The sequence below is a fragment of the Malaclemys terrapin genome, chromosome 7 (genome assembly GCF_027887155.1).
Source record: "Malaclemys terrapin pileata isolate rMalTer1 chromosome 7, rMalTer1.hap1, whole genome shotgun sequence".
NCBI classification, from domain to species: domain Eukaryota; kingdom Metazoa; phylum Chordata; order Testudines; family Emydidae; genus Malaclemys; species Malaclemys terrapin.
In genome coordinates, this window is record NC_071511.1 from 111758380 (window position 1) to 111779298 (window position 20919).

Below are 20919 nucleotides of genomic sequence, written 5' to 3' on the forward strand. Positions count from 1 at the left end.
TTCAGCTGCTCCAGCCATTTCTATCCATGTTTCTGCGCGCATCCAGCTAGTGCGGTGAAAGGCGGCTCAGGAGCCCGAGCTACGGCGACCACCACCCGGCAGGACGAGATCTAAGCGGCCTGCGCCCGCCAGCAACAGGGAAAGGAAAGCGGCTGCCGGGAGTGTGCAGCAGCCGGAGCCTCCCCGCGGCAGGACCTTTTCCGGCGCGGCACAGCTGCTGCTCAGCCTCATGGACGTGAACTTGCAATTCTGGAGCACGGAGGGCAAAGTAGGGAGCGGGAGAGCCCTGCCCGGGGAGCGGCGCCGCGGGGTTTCAGGGCTGCAGCCAGGGGGCATTTCGGGCGGGGCGGCTGGGAGCAGGAGATGGGTCGTATCGGGTCATGCCAGAGCCCGTGGCTGGGCGCGGGGTGGGAGTGCGGGGTCAGCCATGCGCACTGGGGCCCTGCGGGAAGGAGACTTTCCCGTGCAATGACCCTGCTCTGCTCCCGCCAGCGCTGAAGGGCGCAGGTCTCCCCAGACATGCCCCCTCGCCCTAGGACAGGGGAAGGGGCCGCCCTGAGGTGCAGGGGAAGGCTGGGTGCACATCCTTCCCTGCCCACCCTGATCTGCCTGTGCAACCAGCCAGTTTTTACAGCTGTGCTTTAGGGTGACCAGCCCTCCCCATATTACGGGCTTTGTCTTATGTATGTAACTGTTGTACCCCATTAAAAAGTGTCCCGGTTTTTCATACTTGCTATCTGGTCACCCTAGCTTTAGATTATGAGGTTCCTGGTTGGCTTTTGTCTCCTTTTTGGTTTATCTAGCGCCCCTAACCCGTGATGGCCCTCCACGGCGCACAGTTGAACTGCTAGAGATGCCATACCTACTGCTTCCCAAATGAAGTGGGAAGGAACATAACCATTGCCAAGTTACGGGGCATTTCTCCCCAGGGTCTTAGCAAGCAGACTTGCTTTGTTGCTAGTTTTATGAGCTCAAAGGCAACCCCAGTTTTCTCGCGGATAAAAGTTTTGCTCACTATGGCTAAGACGAAAGATGTCTCTTAGCCAGAATGGCATTCACAAGCTATCAGATTATAACAAAAAATAGGGGATTGCTATTGCTAGCAATAAAAAAGAGTTGACAAAACAAAGAAGTAGACAGAGATTTTTGGTTTCTTTCTGTTAGCTACAGAAAAGCGTTAATTAAGCTGAACTGCAAAATATTTGTACAGTTTCCTTAATGTATATTTTTATTAGTCTTTTTTCCAAAGATTTCTTCACTGGGCAGATATTTTAGACCCTACAGTCTTACTGAATTCTAATGTAAGTACTTTACCTCTTTTTACAAAACTACAGTTTAACAGTTGTACCTTTGCACATGACTTGAATGTGTGGGTGATGTGAAGTGAGAAGTGTAAGCACAGGCTGTTCTGCTCTAGACTCAAAGGATCTGCAGGAGCAAATCCCAACAATGTTGACTCATCTCTTCCTTACTCTAACATAGATAAAATGCATTTCATAAGGTTTACTGTGATAAGCCCTTACAGTTGGGGTGTCCACATTAGATATTCAATATCCCATAACAGTTATTGTAGGAAACTAGGAGTTTCTTTGCTGTCCAGCATACTTCTATCCCCTCCTCAGTGTTGCAGCTGCACTGACGTTCAGGGTCTTGCATGGCAGCCATATAATCTGAAAAATTCCAATTAAAAATATACTGTGTTGCGCCTTCCTACAAATTCTGCCTTTAGTGTTATCTATTAGAATCTACTTAGACTTTGGCAGTATAATATGGCAGTTCATGTTTCTGTGAAATTTATGAGGCCTGAACTTAGGGGCCCCAAAAGTGAAGGAATACTAGCCCTGCCCCATTCCAGGAACAGTACAAGAAGGTGCACTTTAAACTTCTGTGCATCTCTGCAGTTCGTTTCCACTACGGGCCTGTCTAAGGGCAATCTCCCCCGCCTGCTCTTTGAACTGTTCCACTGCCTGGAATTTCTGAAGTGCTGCCTGCTGCAGCCCTGCCCCCGACAGGCTTGTGAAGAGGTCTTCAGAGGCCCCCCCTATGGCTGTCCTACACAATGTCTGCAATGAGGGAATTCTTACCCAGCTGTTTTTTAGGGCCCCTTTATGCGACATCAAAGGGCAGGGGGGAATTCCACGCTGAGGGTAGATTCTCAGCTGGTGTAAATTGCCATACTTCCATTGAAGTTCATGGCCTTTCATCACTGGAAACCAGGTCCAATAAGGATTATTCATGTATGTAAGGTTTCAGAGTAGCAGCCGTGTTAGTCTGTATCCGCAAAAAGAACAGGAGTACTTGTGGCACAAGTACTCCTGTTCTTTTTTCATGTATGTAAGTGTTTTATTAATGAGGTAAGCCCCAGTGAAATCAGTGTGGCTACTTGTGTGGGTAAATACACCTCTACCCCGATATAACGTGACCCAATATAACACAAATTCTAATATAACGCGGTAAAGCAATGCTCCGGGGGGGGGCTGCTCACCCTGGCGGATCAAAGCAAGTTCGATATAACGCAGTTTCACCTATAACGCGGTAAGATTTTTTGGCTCCCGAGGACAGCGTTATATCAGGGTAGAAGTGTATTCTGAAGGTGTGGTTGTAACCCACTTCTTCCCCTGGTTGGAAATGTCTTTAAATCACAAGAAGTTCTAGAGCATACTTAATATATTTCACCTAAGTAAATAAGATTACTTTTTGATGTTAGATTCAGTTAACAGATTTTAAGGTGTAAATATTCAGGCGTAAAAGTATTTCATTAATTATATAGAAACTGTCACACAAACTTTTGTGGCAGAATTTTTCCCCCTCTGGTCTATTGATTCTTCTTCATTAGAATCTTATCATGTATAGAGACAATACATACAGCTGGGATATCTGCTACTATCTAGGAATTTTTGTCCAAGGTGATGGAAAGAAAATATTGCAGCCCTTTCTGTATATATTTTTGAAAACTTTAATTCACATTTTTAAGTGTAAACCACATTTAAAAAAAACCCTGTGAATTATCTTGACTGTGACAAAAATTGTTTATATATAATTTTTTCTCAAGACCTACAGGGTTACAGCTGAAGTATGAAGTAAGGCAGAGTGTTGCAAAGGGAGATGATATATATTCATGATGAAAAGTAAGGTCACCTAGTAGTTCTCTCCTAGAAGATCCTTGGAAAGTAGAGCCTCCAAAATTAGCGTCTAATATGTATACAATTCCTTTTCTTTATAAGTATATGTATATTTTTCATAAAGTGGATAGAGGCAAAAGGCATCCTTTCAAAATTTGAAGTTAAACCCTACTGAGGAAAATAGAAAGGAGCATAAACTCTGGCAAGTCAAGTGTAAAAGTATAATTAGGAAGTCCAAAAAATAATTTGAAGAGCAACTAGCCAAATGCTCAAAAACTAACAGCAAAAAATTTAGTACATCAGAAAGAGGAAGCCTGCTAAACAATCATTGGTCCAGTGGATGGTCAAGGTGCTAAAAGAGCATTGGAGGAAGATAAGGCCAATGCGGAGAAACTAAGTGAATTCTTTGCATCAGTCTTCACTGCAGAGGGTGGAAGGAAAGTTCTCAAACATGAGCCATTTATTTTTAGGTGACAAATCTGAGGAACTGTCCTAGATTCAGGTGTCCATTAGAGGAAATTTTGGAAAAAAATAATAAATTAAACAATAATAAGTCTGCAGGACCAAATGGTATTCACTCAAGAATTCTGAAAGAACTCCAAATGTGAAATTGCAGAACTATTAACTGCGGTATGTAACCTATAATTTAAATCAGCTTCTGTACCAGATGACTGGAGGATAGCTAATGTGATGGCAATTTTTAAAAAAGCCTCCAGAGGTGATCCTGGCAAATACAGGCTAATAAGCCTAACTTCAGGACCAGCCAAATTGCTTGAAACTATAGTAAAGAACAGAATTATCAGATACATAGATGAACACAATTTGTTGGGGAAGAGTCAACACGGCTTTTCTAAAGGGAAATCATGCCTCACCAATCTGTTAGAATTCTTTGAGGAGATCAACAAACGTGGACAAGGGTGATTCATTGGATAGTGTACTTGGACTTTCAGAAAGCCTTTGACAAGGTCCTTCACTAACGGCTCTTTAGCAAAGTAAGCAGTCATGGGGTAAGAAGTAAAGGTTCTTGCGTGGATCAGTAACTGGTTAAAAGATAGGAAACAAAGGGTAGCAAAAATGGTCAATTTTCAGAATGGAGAGAGGTAAATAGTGGTGTCCCCCAGGGATCAGTACTTGAACCAATGCTGTTCAACATATTCATAAATTATCTGGGAAAAGGGGTAAACGGCGAGGTGGCAAAATTTGCAGATGATACAAAAGTACTCAAGCTAGTTAACTCTTCGCAGTCTGCTTTGGACTTACAGAAGGATCTCACAAAACTGGGTGACTGGGCATCAAAATGGCAGATGAAATTAAATGTTGGTAAATGCAAAGTAATGCACATTAGAAAACATAGTCACAACGATACATACAAAATTATGGGGTCTAAATTAGCTGTTACCATTCAAGAAAGAGATCTTGGAGTCATGGTGGATATTTCTCTGAAAACATCGTCTCAATATGCAGTGGCAATCAAAAAAGCTAACAGAATGTTAGGAACCATTAGGAGAGCGATAGATAATAAGACAGAAAGTATCATAACGCCTCTATATAAAGCCATGGTACACCCACACCTTGAATACTGCATGCAAATCTGGTCGCCCCATCTCAAAAAAAGATGGAATAGAATTGGAAAAGGTACAGCGAAGGACAGCCAAATTGATTAGGGGACTGGAATAGCCAGGGCTGGCTCCAGGCACCAGCCTAGCAAGCTGGTGCTTGGGGCGGCACATGGAAGGGGGCGACATGTCCAGCTCTTTGGCGGCGGGTCACTCACTCCCTCCCTCTCGTCGGGAAGGACCTACTGCCGAATTGTCGCCGAAGAAGCAGTGGTGGTAGAGTCGTGGTGGAAGTGCCGCAGATCGTGATCGTGCCTTTTTTTTTTTTTTTTGGCTGCTTGAGGCAGCAAAAACCCTGGACCCGGCCCTGGGAATAGCTTCCGTATGAGAACAGATTAAAAAGACTGGGACTTTTCATTTTAGAAAAGAGATGATTAAGAGGGGATATGATAGAGGTCTATTAAAATCGTGACTGGTGTGCAGAAAGTGAATAAGCAATTGTTATTCACTCCTTCATATAACACAAGAACTGGGGTCACCCAGTGAAATTAATAGGCAGCAGGTTTAAAACAAACAAAAGGAAGTACTTCTTCACACAACGCACAGTCAACGTGTGGAATTCATTGCCAGGGGATGTGACGGCCAAAACTATAACAGGGTTAAAAAAAGAGCTAAATAAGTTCATGGAGAATAGGTCCAGTAATGGTTATTAGCCAGGATGGTCAGGGATGCAACACCATGCTCTGAGTGTCCCTTGCCTGTGTTTGCCAGAAGCTGGGAGTGGACGAGAGGGGATGGATCGTGCGATGATTGCCTGTTCTGTTCATTCCCTTTGAAGCACTTGACATTGGCCACTGTTGGAAGACAGGAAACTGGGCTAGATGGACCATTGGTCTGACCTAGTATGGTCGTTCTTATGTTAAATTAAAAGTTCAACTGTAAGGGAAAGCTGTAAGGTCCAATACTTCATTTTAAACTTATTAAAGTTAAGATGCTGGAGGATCTGATGATATAGTGACTCGTATTTCCTTGGCTAACTGATCTATGTTATGTTTTCATTTAAAATTAGACATTCAGCTGCTTGTGAGGGAAAACAAAACAATGTATCTGTTACTCAAGCCAGCAAACATGCACGTGCATAATTTTAACCAAGTAGTTCCATTGATTTCAGTGGGACTGTTCACATGCTTAAACTTAGGCACACCCATAAGTGTTTGCAGGTTTGCCACCTAAAATAACGCACTGGACCTGATAATGCTATTGATGGAGGGGTTGACATAAATTATGTGTGCGCGCATAATCTTGAGGCCACTGAACTGGTGTAGTCCAGATCAGCGTGTATGTGTAAAAGCGTATGAGCGTGATGGTCTAATTTTGTATTTATAAGCACCAAGCCAGCACAGAAGAGCGGTTACAACAGAAGTTTTGGATGGAGGAGTGGGGATGGGAGGAAGGTATTGGAAAAGAATGACTGATCTTTATTTCTGGTTTTGTTTTTTTAGGAAAAAATAGAAAAATCCAGATTACTCTTACAAACCAATGCTCAGACTCTTCAAGAGTCTTTACAGGACAAAAAGGTATCCAACACATATCCTCTAATAAACTGTTGTTATGTATATGTTTGTACATATCCCATTTGAAGTATTTGACTTTTCTTTTAGCAGCCTTATTTAGCTCTTGGAGCTTGGGGGTTTTGCCTGAGTGATGAATGAGGGTCCTTCTTGCTGGACTTCTAAAATGACTTCTTAGGAGCAGTTTATGTATAAGAAGATTTTAGGAATGTCACTTTGTGTGTCACTCTGAAGCCTAAAATGCCTGAGTTGGTGTGAAGTGATGGAAACAGCATGGTTGAGAGCTCTTTTTGTTCAGAACATCACCAGGTTCAATCATCGCCTGGAATTGCAAACTGTTGCACTCCCCCTCGCCCCCCTCAAAAAAGGCAAATACAGTACTGTGTTAAATGTAAACTACTAAAAAAAAGGAAAGTTTAAAAAAAAAAAGATTTGACAAGGTAAAGAAACGGTTTCTGTGCTTGTTTAATTTAAATTAAGATAGTTAAAAGCAGCATTTTTCTTTTGCTTAGTGAAGTTTCAAAGCTGTATTAAGACAAGGTTCAGTTGTAAACTTTTGAAAGTAAAACCATGACGATTTGTTCGGAGTCATGATCACTTCAGAGTTATGAACAACCTCCATTCCCAAGGTGTTCACAACTCTGAGGTTCTACTGTAATTAATTTGGACAGACTGTTTGCTGGACCCTAATGATTTGTTTAAGAGTTATACCTGAGCATGTGTCTATTTGAGTACTTTATAATATTGCTTATGGAAAATAGAGGCTACATACTTCATGAATGAAAAAGCTGTCACGACTGTATTAGAAAAGACAGGTGCTCAGAGAGTCTGAGATACATAAGGGGCACACCCAAAAAAAAAGCTTCAAAAAAACTGCGTTACCACCGAGATTTTCAGTCTCTTATAAGCTGCTAGAAGAATTCTTAGGGTAGCTGCTGACCTTAATTTTGGACGCCAGTTCCATCATCCAAGAAAGTATCATTCATTTGTGCATCTTATTGCATCAGTTCTCTTAAAAACTGCCAGAGAATCATAGGAATCAGTCCTCTTGATAACTTAACACTTCTGCTCTCTCCCACAGCTCAGACATAGAGTCTGTACATTCCTGTCTGATGTGAACTATGCAAAATCTTTATTACATTTATTTTAAATCGTCGATGCTTCATCGTCACATGGGCTGCAGATGAACTGCCACTATTCCAGCTTGGTCTGTCCATAAGTTCTCATAAACTAAGCAGTGGCAGGCTTGGTCAATACTTGAATGGAAAACCTCCACAGAGAATCTTTCTGCAGGGAGTAGTACTGAACTGATGATTCATTAGGTGGAATTCTTTGGTTCATCATTGAATCACATGTCCCAGGCTGGTGTTAGATAGCGCTGTGTTACTAGAGGTGCTGTCTTTGGGATGAGATGTAAAATTAAGTCGTGACCACTTGTAATTATTAAGATTTTCCTGGCCCTTTTTTTGGAAGAGCTGGTGTGTTTAGACTTTATGCCAAATTAAGGGCTGGTTGCATTCTATCCTAAAATTCCATTGCTATTTCAGCTGTATTTTTTACTCACTTTCTGACCTGATGGTTTTGTATGTTCTAATGCTGTTAGACAACAATAACAACATTTCAGGACAGAAAACAAATAAAATATTGTATTCAGTAGAAACTATGTGGGAATTTTAGGGAGAATATAATCAAACAGATGTGTGTGTGACATGCTATGTATAAATGTCAGTTACGGTTACAGAAAGATTATATAGAATAAACAAAGTTAAAATAAGATTTTAGCCATTAAACCTCTTCTGAAGTGCCATTGCTAATCTTATTTTCAAATCATGCTAGGTAAAAGAAGCCTGGAAGCTGAGTCTGGTGAGTTTATAAAAGATGTTGGAATTTGCTTCTCATATTTTTCATTTAGGCTGAGAGAGAAATGTGCTAACTTTCTTTTCTTTTTCTTTAAGTCCTCTGTGCACCCTGGTACTGGCGAGATAATTCCCCTTGTGTTTAGACCACCAGGTCAGTTGCTGTAATAGAAGCTTGCTACACATTTTGACAGGTTTCCAATGACTGAAACTCTTGGGGGCCCTTTTAGTTACAGAAAAATGAGGCCACCATTATTCATGTTGGTTATATTTATCTCAGTTGAAGACTATTCCCGTAATCCTTTGAAGAAAATTTATTTGTACACACCTTTCACATAGTTCATCTGCTCTGAGCAGTGTCTGCACTCCGACTCTCTAGGGGGAAATATACTGACCAGTCACTAGTTTTTGGCACCATATGAACAGTACCCAAATCTGTTAATGTATATTCTGGTGCACTGGGTTTTCCCTTAATCCACACACCTATGGTCTGACACAACCTGCTTTGCTCCAGACTGGTTGGAGTCCATCTTGTAGGTAGAATCTGGTTGGGAAATATTAAGCCAGGATTACACAGAATCTGGGTGAGACACAGATATACTTTCACGAAGGCTATTTATTCATTACTTAATGTAACCTCTCACTTTTCTTATGCAAACCTTGTCACCACAGCTGTCTTTTGGGAGGAGTGAAATGAATTCCCTATGGAGCTCTGTTATGTAGCTTCCCATTAGCACTGTTGATGTAGACAGTTGCATTTTATGAGAGTAGTATCTTGGCGATGCTTCCACCTCCTGGTTGGGGAATGAGAGACAAAGGTCAATCCCCAGTGCTTTCTTTTGGACTAGTCATACGCGTTTCCTCTCCCCTCATCCCCAAGCCAACTACCTAGCCCCACAAATTGATCTACTAAAAAATGTTGTTTCTTCTTTTAGCTTTCCTGCCCTTAGCCACCCCACTGGTGAGTAATGATGAAAGATTGCAATGGGTCTATGTGTGTATTTTTAATTATCTAAATTTTCAGAAGTGATGAGTCATTTTAGGTGTCTCAATTTTTGAGTGCCAGATGTCGAGTTGGATATCCAAAAATCAAGACGCACCAAACCACTGGTTGCTTCGCTTTCCAAACATCCAAGAATGTCGTTCACACATGAAAGTCCATCATTCAAATGTCATCTGTTGAAATTCATGAGCCAGTTAGAACAAGGCCTGACTTTCCTATGTTTACCCAGAATTGGATTTAGAGAAAGACACAGAAAGCCTCATACTCTGCTGCTTGGAACCAGAATATTATCTACTTGTAAATACATTGCAGGGTGCCAGTGAAAATACACATGGGTGGAAAATAATTCTTGTAATAATGCCCCAAAGTTTACGTACTGGGTATATATGTCACAATTTGGGGAGCTTTAATAGATAGGGCTAGATTAAACCTGGGCATAAGCAAGTACCACTCCTCATTGACAAGAGTTGTGTATTAAATCAAGTGTGTGTTGCATATCTCTCTCCATGGATTTGGACTCCACTCATTTGATAACTGCTGTATCTTGGTCAACATCATGGATTGAACTACACATCTCCAGAACTAAAAGCATGACTCCTGACAGCTTGAGCCAAAGAGTCAAGCTCTGTAGCTGAGAGCTGTGACAGACCCGTAGCCTGTGGATCAGGGACAAGTAATGCACGCTGACCCCTGTGGTTACAGTTGCACCACTTATGCTACAGCTGAATTTGGTCCATAAATGTCAAAGTGTAGCAGCTGGAAAATAAATCCTTAAGGATCAGGCTTGGGATCAAATTAGGCTTAGCATCTGTACTCTCCAACGAAGACTGAGTACCTGACTCTTGTTCTTCCTTGTTTCTAATATTTCTATGATCTGACTTCATTTGTTTCTCTTTGTATCCCACAGCTGTGAAGGTGTCTGTTATTCCTGGTGTGAGAGTGTATCACCCAGCTAGTCTCATACCCACTATTTGAATGACTGTATTTCTCTTTTCTGTTAAATGGGAAAGTAAATATGCCTCAATATATGGAAGGGATATATGGCTTGTTGGGCCACTAAGGGTGAATGGGGGGTCCACAGCAAGAAACTACTGGTGTCTTTGCACAGCAGCTCCCCTAATAAGCCCCTATCTTGGCTAAGGCCTTTGGTGCTATTGTAAATAATAATTAATAATAAATCAGTCTCCTTCATACAGGGCCAGGGCCAGCTCCAGGCACCAGCCTACCAAGCATGTGCCTGGGGCGGCACCTGGAGGGGGGCGGCGCTCACCCGGGGAGAGCGGAGCCGCAGCGGGCTCGCCACCCTCCTCCCGGCGCTCTGGCCAGTCGGGGCGAGCGGGGCCGCGGCCGGTGTGACACACCGGGCTCGCCGCCCTCCCCCCGGCGCTTCAGCTGGCCGGGGAGAGCGGGGCCGCGGCTGGGCTCCCCGCCTTCCCCGCGGTGCTCCCCGCCAGGGGCCGGGGGGCGGCGGGAGGCTTTTTTGCCTGGGGCAGCAAAAAAGCCAGAGCCGGCCCTGCCTTCATACTTAAATCAGCCACTGCTGTCCATAGGTCCCTGGATTAATTGAGACTAACTTTCCCTTGGTGTTTTCCTTTTAGATTTTTGCTAGTTTACTACCACACAGAGGAGCAAAGCAAGCAATTATTTGGCAGGTAACAACCATTTTCATTCTACAGTTATAAGTCTGTTACCCAAGATCCAAAAATACACTGTTGTTTACATTCTCCTTTTCTGCAGTTCCTATTTCATGCTTACACTGCTGGATTCACCGTAGCAAATGGAAATGCTACAGTTAAAGCTGAAGTATGTGGGTTTTTTAAAATGATTATTATTTTTCAGTTGCATGATACCACTTTGAACATGAGCTGATGAAATTGAACTTACATAGTGTGTGTGTTCTGACTTTTAGGAAACTGCATTGCCACAAAAGCAACTCCTTATGTGCACAGGTGCCGTCTCTTATTCAGCATGTATGGGAGTACGTATTTGCATTATCTCAATAATTACTTTCTGATACTCTGGCTTGGGGGACTGATAATGGGATTGTCACAAGGCCTAGTACCCTCCAAGTCAGTTCTTCCAGAGCCCAAAGTCACCCTTGCTAGTTTCCTCCCAGTCCTGTTGGGTATAGAAGATTGCGACCTCTGTTGCTCTTGATCAGGAATGTAAGCCTTTACCTGTGCTATTTACTCCTCTTCCTCTGAGTTTAGAATTTAGTAGCTTTTTTTCCTGCCAGTATTAAATTCTGTTTTTATCATTCTCTATCTCTGTTAGTCTAGAAAATAGAGAAGAAACCGTAGAATGAACACTGGTTCTACAAAACACAAACTAATTTAGCAGGTCATCGTGAATTATTACTAGTTAGGTTCTAGATCCAAGTTTTTAGCTCATACCTACCTTTATAACTGACTAAATTTCAATGCTCCAAGCCATGGTAAAGTTTTGGGTTTGAAGCTACGAACTTTGGGAATGTTCAGTTTGGGAGTTTTGGCCTCAGTCTATCATCGGATTCAAGGTTTTAGATTTATGGGGATTTCAAACTCCAGGGCTGTTCAATCACCAGTAAATTCAAGAACACAACAAGTATATCTAAGATTTATTGAATTACACTATAATGGGAAAAACTTCATGTTTGCATGGTGATATGTATCGCTAAGAAAACTTAAATGGTTTTAAATTCATTTTCTACACCTAGATACCCATAGTGTCTGGGTGCTTCATAAATATTTAGACAGATTGATCATGTATTTTTATTCCCACTCATAAGCTCTTTTAGTATCTGTTAATTTCACAGTTGACATTTTTATAGCACATGTGCTGATACTGAGTAGTACCGACTACTGTCCAGAATACAATTATTAAATACCATTTTTCTTTGATAAGGGTTTCATTTTCCCTTTTTTCTGTAAAACGTGTAATCACAAAAAACCCAGTTATTAGAGAAAATTTGTTCTCCTTTAAATTGTTAAACCGGATTTCTTTTTTTAACAGCCTAGTTTTATCAAAAGCATTTAAAATACAAAGCCACAGGTTGTTTTCTTTTTCCAGTCTGTGGCCCAAATTTCATTATTGATTTAATTATCAGAATATGTGTTTCTTCCAAATTTCTTAGGCATTTCCTTACTTTGTCATGACACAACATAAACTGAGTGGTCCTATGCAAACGTTCTTCAAAAGAATTTTACCCATTCCACTTCTTGGTGAGTAAAAGTAAATTGAAAACAAATAGCTGTGGATTTGTTCTTGTATCTGTTACAGCCCATATGCTGCCATCAGTCTGCCTTTAGAACTTCTATATCTTTATATAGAACCAAACCAGGATATAATCCTTAGTCTTCACCTGCTGCCTTCACTGGGTAGTTTATTTTCTGCATGAAAGTTATATCTAGCTATTTTGCATTCTCTGTTTAAAGGTCAGTGCTATGAACTATCATAAAATCCTAGGGCATTCTCCTTACTTCTATATACAGGACATGCAACCATATCTCTTGAGGAAATAAATTCCTGTGCATGGATATGCCACCATTTTTCTCTGATGTGTGACCTCTTTGTCAGTGAAGACATTATCTCTGCAGCCACTGTTGTGGAAAAAGTGAGACTCATTACAGCAGGTTCTTGTCAACTTTGTAAGGCTATCAGGCTAAATTTGTCACTGGCGTAACTCCATTGAGGTCAGTGAAATTTCACCAGGGATGAACTTGGCCTGTAATTTAATGGCTGAAAGTTGCATTCATTACTGGCATGTTATTTCCCACCGCTATTAAAAGGAAGCGGCAACCTTTTTTAACTGAAATTTATAAGGTACAATAAATGTCATCCTATCTGTTACATGGAATGTAACAGGGCATGTGGCTTCCCGTACGTGTTCTTCAGATCTGCTTAGAAGCCCACTTTTGATGGAATAGAAATGAAAATACTGAGAGTCCGGATCTCCTGAGTTCTACATCAAGTGCTGACACTGACTCTCCTCCCTTGGACTGGTCACTTAGACCTGTGTCTCCTCATCTGAAAACTTACTTAATGATAGGAATGTTGAAGGTAATTGGTGACTATTGGTCTTAGTGTTTGAAACAAATTGTGCTGACAACTTTATTGAACAGCCCTTCAAAAAGTTAATGAAAAGATAAACCTAACATTTCAAAAAGGGCTAACTCCCTAGCACTTCCCTGGTATGTTTGGCCCATGCTGCTGTTCACAGTTCTGCAGTCACCTTCAGAGTTGAGGGCTTATTTTTGGTAAGAGTTTTGTTCTGACAGCTGAGGCAGGAAACCCATTGGACTCTCAACTCCTCATATTCTGTATCCCCTTGTGTCATTAGCCTAGGATCACAAAACTTTTTTCAGTGATAGACACTACACTAGATATTTTAAGACAATGGACTGCTAAGTCCAGAAGGAAAATGAAATATTCTTGTTGTGTACTAGGTGAATGGGGGTTGCTCTCAATTAAAGCATTGAGGCACATTATTTGAGGTATGCAGCTGGGGAGCAAAGTACATAATTGAGTTCTGTTGATCTTATCACTGAGCAGTGTGCAGCTTAGTGCAGAAGGCAACGGACTGAGACTTGGGATACCTAGGTTCAATTCCTATCAAGTACGACTTGCGGAGTTCATCCCAGAATATCACTGGAATTTTAAAATGTGCATTAATTATAAATGTCCTAATACTGAAGTGGTAAAATCTAATTGGGGCAAAACAGCTTTAAAAAACAAACCCCAAACCTTTTTACTTTTCCAGCCTGCCTGAGTGTATTTAATGTGATGATTGTCCGAGGAACTGAGTATGAGAATGGAATTGAAGTTATGGACAAGAATGGCAAGGTCATAGGAGTGTCACAAAAAGCTGGGCTGAAGGTAGGCAAACCAAGATATGTTCATGCTGGTTTGTTTTCCCTCCCAATAAAAAGCTGGACTTAGTATTGAGAATAGAGTGAATTAACTGTACTGGAGCCAGGAACTTCTGTGTTTTAATCCAAGCTTATCCACCAATTTGATCTGTGGACTTGGACAAATTCCTTTAAACCAGGTTGGGCCAAAACCCTGGCTTTGTGCAGGTTTACAGAGGATAGAGCCCCCCCCTTGATCCCAATGCATCTGGTGCAATGGCCAGCCTCAGTGGCACAAGCACAGACATTTCTTCCTTCCTTCTAACCCTAGTGGTGCAAACCACCACAAAAGAAGAGAGAAGGCTGCATGTGGGTTGGGGATGCAGGAGGAGATGGGTCACTTTGAGTCAATGAGAGCAGATCAAGCTCAGTACCTTTAAAAGGCTACTTTTGCAAGGCTGAACTAGTTTAAAATAACTTCCATGTCAGATGAGCTGTATAATGCATCAATGGGAACCTCCCTATTTTTGAGATAACACAGAATCCACAACTGGTATACTCACCGCTTGAAAGAGTTTCGTTTCCCTTTTAGAAAGAAATCCTACCAAAAATTTTGACCCTTCACTTAACTGTTGCACGAAATCCTAGCGTGGTATAGCACCTAAGAAAATGGGGTCCTGGTCCATGACTAGCTATGGTAATACAAATAATAAGTTACCAAGACTAAAAGCAAAGCTGCATGAGTGCAGTGCGGGAGCGTCAGATAGCTCTAACTTGAATCACATTTTTCTTAGGCAGTACAAGAGACAGCTTTATCAAGAGCAGCCTTGTTTGGGACAGCAGTAATTATTCCAGAGTCACTTCTCTACTTCTTGTACCGGTAAGAGGTTCTACTACTAGGGGGTGTGGCTGTCAAGTTCTGGGGTGCAGTCCAGACCAGTGAGGGGTTGTGTCACTGCCTGCCCTGCAACCTTGGGCGTCTCACAACGCTTTGCTGCTGCAGCTCCCAACCTGGGGCACTCACATCCAGGCTACAGGTCACACCCTGAGTCTGTGTATAGCTGTAGCGCTGGTCTAACAGTGCTGACCCCAGCAGCCCGTCAGCAACACACCATTCACAGTCTGGCTTCCACCAGCCTTGGTTACTGTTTGCAGCGTGACCCCAACAAACTTCCAGTCCCAGATTTTCCCCAAAACATGTGTTCTGTACTGTCCAGCCCTCTGCTGTACGGTTCAGATATTGAAGGTCCGTTGTCTCTGTAAAGGGTCAATATTCAACAGTTTGCTGCTATAACTGGAGTCACAAAACAGATCAGTTTTAACACAATACTGGATTGGTTTAGATTAATAATAAAACAGTTTTATTAACAAAAGAAAATAGAATGTTAAGTGAATTCAAGTATCTGGTATTAAAGTCAGAAATGGTTACAAGAGAAATAAAGATAAAATGCTTTCTAGTAGCTAAAACTTGACAAGCTAGACTTGGCTCAAGGTAAAATCCTTACCACGTGTTCCCAGCAATATGGCCAACCAAATTATCAGGTCAGGATCTCTTCCCCCCCCCATTCTCCAGAGTCTAAGGGATGGTTCCTTTGTCTTTTTAGGTGAAGAGAATAGAGATCCCTTGGGGTTTTCTGCCTCTTCTTTTATAGTCCAGTTAACCAGTTAGGGGGGAGGGATAGCTCAGTGGTTTGAGCATTGGCCTGCTAAACCCAGGGTTGTGAGTTCAATCCTTGAGGGATCTGGGGCAAAATCAGTACTTGGTCCTGCTAGTGAAGGCAGGGGCTTGACTCAATGACCTTTCAGGATCCCTTCCAGTTCTATGAGATAGTTATATCTCCATATTATAACCTTTGAAGTGGATTCTTCTGAGGGTTGCCCCTCAAAGCAAAGTTTATTCAAAAAGTAAAGAAGGCACCATGGAGTCTGGTGGTGTAGGAGGCTCCGTGCTCTTCCTTCTCACCTGTGTTTGCTGAAATGCAAATTTGGTTTGTCTGTTGCCATCTCCACTCTCTCCGGTCTCAAAGACCCTGTTTACTACTTATATGTAAATTGAGGTAAACACACATTTCTTCATCCAAGATACTTCTGCCTGGGCAGGGCTGTGTGGTTTTGGCAATGTTCTAAAAACATTATACAGGGAGATTTCATAATTTTACATATAATGTTGCAACTTAGAATTCACCGTGATATTAATGACCAGTAAGTTGTTAGTTTTCAAATGATACCTCACAAGACACATTTTGTACAAAGAGTATTACAATAGGGTGTGAATACCGAGGTGCTTTCAGTCACAGTGGAGAGGGCATTAGAATCCTTATTGACTATTCTGACTTCATTGCTTGCTTCTATTTTTCTGCTTGAGTTTTACTTGTATTGCTACTGTGTAGGCTTGCAGTATAGACTATGCCAAGGAAAGAATTTAAGTGAACTGAGAAGTTATACCAGAAGGATCCCTGGGTGGCGTTCCTACGCGCTAATGTAACATAATTAATAAAAACATCCTGCTGTTTAATAACTATGTACAATGTGAAAGTATCATGCTTCCAAGAACTGGCTAAATAGAACAGCAACAGACAAAATGATCCAAGAAAAAAATCTGAATTAAAGGACTGAGGCATTTCAAACCCATAATGGTACCTTCTGTTTTCCCTTTAAGTGTTGTTGCTTATGTCCCAATCCTGCATTGTCATCCATATGTGAACAATAATGCAGGATCTGGGCTCAAAATAATAGTAAAGAAGACCATGCACACGGTAGGGAGCAAGGGAATAGCAAGAACCTAAGTTATATAATAAAGAAAACACCAGCAAGGAATGTAAAATTATTTCACTTACTGTAGCACAATAGCTTTAATTTCCCCCTGTAAAATAGTATTTAACATCCTTTATTTCATTAGCGATTCTGGTTTGACAGTTAAGCATGTCAGGTCTGCCTTGAACAATAATTTATCTTCCCAACTCTTTTGACAGCACAAACTTTTTACTCAGAAATCCACATGCTTTGACCCCACTGAGACTGATTATGACTGTTTCAGCATTGGGTGCGATGCTACCAGTTTCATTCAGTGTATTCCCGCAGTTGGGAGAGGTATGTCAATTTATCCAAACTCTGTTCTTCCTGTTCTCTAGATAACTTTTTAGGACTGATTGCTATGTGGAACATCTGCCATGTGTCTACTGCCAACACTTTAAGATGAGATAGCAATAATCAGCAGGATTAAAATTACTACAGTACTAAAAGTGGATCAGTGGTTTTAAATTGTGATGCTGCTTGTCAGATTCCGTGGGGCACAGACTCAGTGTACAATTAATTTGTGTTGAGAGTAACCATATGTACCTCATTCAAATTAGTCATCTCAATGCACCATGGTAAGCTAAAGCAAACACTGAAGCTTTACTCCTGGAGTTCTCTGTGATTGGGGGGTGGGGGGAACCTAGCAGGGGAGTTTTGGTTTTTCCAGTCCTGGACTTGGCAAGGGTGTTCTTGAGAGGCTTAACTTATCATGAGAGTCCTTTTTTCCTCAAACTGAAATCCAGTATATCATTTCAAACAAGCAAACCAAAGGGTGGGTTACACTCTCTTCCTTAGAACTCCCTGAGTTTCCCCTGTTCCAAATAAGGGAGATGTTTAAATCAGTACCTCACTCTCCTCCCAGCATGCCTTCCCAGGCTCTTAACTAGTCCCAGCAACCTTGGAAACTAGACGCCCAGCAGTCCCGGGAGTGTCAATCGAGTACCTTGGAACTCCAGTCTTACGCCCTAAACAAAGAGAGGAGTCTGGGATTCCTTCCAAGATCATTCTCTCTCCCTCAGCAACCCTGTTTGAGGAACTCTTTCAGAAAACCCTAACATGGGATGATACAGATCCAGGAAGAGTCCCTTACTAATGTTAAAGGTCTAGTGTACCCGGTTACAGTGACATAGGTAGACTAGAGTTGATGGAATTTCTGAAGTCGTATGATGAAAGTACAAGTGGCTTGTTCCTTTTTCCTCTTTATGATTTGCTCACCACATAGAGAAAGTTACCAGTTATAGTATAAGAGCCACCCAAAGTATATCAGATGGCAACTGCCTGATATTAAAAGTTGGAGATTATACTGTGGTCTAGATCAGGGGTGGGCTAAATTTTTGGCCCAAGGGCCATATCTGGATGGGGAAATTGCTTGCAGGGCCATGAATGTAGGGCTGGAGCAGGGGGTTGGGGGTGCAGGAGGGAGTGTGGGGTGTGAGAAAGGGTGTGGTGTGCAGGAAGGGGCTCAGGGCAAGGGGTTGGGGCAGAGGAGGGGAGTGGGATGTACGAGGGGGCTCAGGGAAGGGGGTTGGGGTACAGGAGGGTGTGCAGAGTGCAGGAGGGGGCTCAGGACAGTGGTGCAGGGAAGGGTGCGGAGTGCGGGAGGGGGCTCAGGGCAGGGGGTTCGGGGTGCAGGCAGGGACTTCGGGTGCAGGATGCAGCAGGGGGCTGGGGTGCAGGAGGGGTGCAGGGTGTGTCGGGGGTTGGGGTGAAGGCAGAGGGCTTAGGACAGGGACTTGGGGTACAGGAGGGGCGTGGGGTGTGTCAGGGAGTTTGGGTGCAGGCAGAGGGCTCAGGGCAGGGGGCTAGGGTGCAGGAGGGGTGCGGGCAGGGAGTTGGGGTGCAGGAGGGGTTCGGGCTCCAGCCTGGCACTGGTTACCTGGAGCAGCTCTGGGGTGGCAGCGGTGCACACCGGGGCCAGGGCAGGCTCCCTGCCTGTCCTGGCCCCGTCCCTGCGCCACTCCAGGAAGCAGCTGGCACTGCACCATGTCCCTGCGGCCCCTGGGGGGTGGGGGAGCAGAGAGCTTCGCGTCCTGCCCTTGCCTGTGGGTACCTCCCCCGAAGCTCCCATTGGCTGCGGTTCCATTTCCAGCCAATGGAAGCTTCGGGGGAGGTACCCACAGGCAAGGGCAGCGCGCAAAGCTCTCGGCCCCCACTCCCCCAGGGGCTGAAGGGACATGGTGCTGATCGCTTCCTGGAGCGGTGCGGGGGCCATAGGGGTGGCAATCTTGCGGGCCGGATCCGGCCCACGGGCCATAGTTTGCCCACCCCTGGTCTCGATAATGCATTTCTTTAAATGTGGGGAAGATAACTAAAAAAAAAATAGCAGCCAAAAACCACACCTCATTGTCTTGTTTTTAATTACACTTTATTACATGTTTTAAGTTATGTAAAGTTTGGTGTAGATATAGCTTTGACTTCTATGTGTTAGGACCCAAAGTAACACTAGTGACGTAAATCTAATCCTCTTGTTTATATTTCAGATAAAACGAGATGACCTTGAAAAAGAGATTTTGTCGTCCACAGAAGAAACTGAGCTTTTTTACAACAGGGGAGTTTAGGAAATGGCTTTAACTTTTAAGTGTGCTTTTGATGAAACTGAATTTGTACATCCATACAAGGCTTCAAACCTAAATCAATGTGTCTAGTGTATTTTTGAATAATGAAGTCATGGGGGGGGGGGCTTCAGACCGGGCTTGGAATAGTACATTTTTAAATGGACAGACTAATCTAAACCATCTGCAAGATTCCCCCATACAACCCTGTGTGTGAAAATAGCTTAATAATGCCTATACTTTACATGTGATTAACTCCAGAAAGAGAAAAATATTGTATAACTGTACCCATCAGAAACATCAGCATTCTGTACTTTCTCCCAAGGCAATGTCGTTGATGCCCTACTTATTAAAACCTATAACTACATATTACTTAAAAGGCTTTATTTTCCCATTGTTCCCTCTTTTAAAATACAACACAGGGAAGATGACTGGTAAAAGGATAAACATCAGTGGGTGGAGGGGGGGGGGAGGTGTTTTCCCTTCTTACAAAGCTTTTAATGCTGTTTCACACTTAGTGACTGAGGTAGCAATGTAGTATTAATATTTTCATCTGGGGAGGTGACTTTGAGCCCAGGATGTAGGGTGAGAACAAGATTATCCCCACAAAAAGTAGATGTCAATAGACTTGATCAAGGGATAAAAAATAAGTGACAGATGGGAGTCACGTTGGGTTTACTGGTTAATGAAATGATTTTAAAACAGTACAACCCTGATGGTAACACAACTTTGCTTAAACTTAATTGGGAAGATGTTCAGGTAGAGGGTGTCCAGAAACAAACTACAGAACCAACCTCAGGAACTTCCCCTGAAATTCACTCTTCAGATGAAAGTTTTGAGGCCTGATTCAAAAGCCACTGAAATCAAAGGGAGTCTTTTCCCTTGACTTCAGTGCTCTTTGGGTCAGACGTGAAGAAGACAGCAGCTGTGGTTTTCTGATCCTACGGTGAGAGGAGTTAGAAATAAATCTTTGTTGCTACAGAGTGACTGTATTCATCCAAATTAGCTTGCATGTGAAAACCGCTCTAGAGAAGAGAATGAAGGCACATTTCCTGCATTATTATTGCTTCAAGCAACTTCAGCATGTGTATCTACACTAGGGAGAAAAGGTGACAGTGCAAACTGTTTCTATGAGGGGAAACATGCTTGGGGAAGGTATTATGGATTAACCTTAAGCTGTTTACTATTCCTTATTCACTGTCCCTTCATTTAACTCAGAGGGGTGAGGAGAAACAAATAGGTCTTTCCTGGGGCGGAAGGCGAGTAGTTATAGCAGGCCACCAAATAACTGTGACAGAGTATTCAGCTGTCATGGTATCTGGTTATGAAGCTGTATGGCAAATAAAACACAGCAGAATCATGGTTAGCAGGGGGCTCTAACTCCATTACTGAGGCAGCTCTGCAAGGTGTGGGAGTGCACAGGCTGCAGGTGATGCCTACAGCTTATCAATTATTTCATAATGGATTTTACAGAAATAATCTCTAAACAGAATACCACTCCCAAATTCGCACTTTCAGCCCTGTTTTTGCCACAGCCTCAGAGAGAAGATGGCATAAGGCAGACGCCTGTCATTTTAAATCTGAAGATTCTCATTTTCTCACACTTTGTAGCTACCTTGCAATCCTTACAATCCTTC

General features: G+C 42.7%; 1 protein-coding gene across 1 annotated transcript; it reads left to right on the top strand.

The window, feature by feature from the left end:
* The first annotated feature begins 34 nt into the window (after window positions 1–34).
* Window positions 35–19649, top strand: SFXN4 (sideroflexin 4). The gene is made up of 14 exons (XM_054033609.1): window positions 35–268; window positions 1236–1301; window positions 6181–6255; window positions 8086–8112; window positions 8205–8259; window positions 9041–9066; window positions 10707–10760; window positions 10846–10911; window positions 11018–11086; window positions 12221–12308; window positions 13847–13962; window positions 14729–14814; window positions 16907–17024; window positions 19211–19649. The coding sequence occupies exons 1-14, from the start codon at window positions 230–232 to the stop codon at window positions 19286–19288; spliced, it is 963 nt and encodes a 320-aa protein (XP_053889584.1). The 5' UTR covers window positions 35–229; the 3' UTR covers window positions 19289–19649.
* Window positions 19650–20919: the final 1270 nt, after the last annotated feature.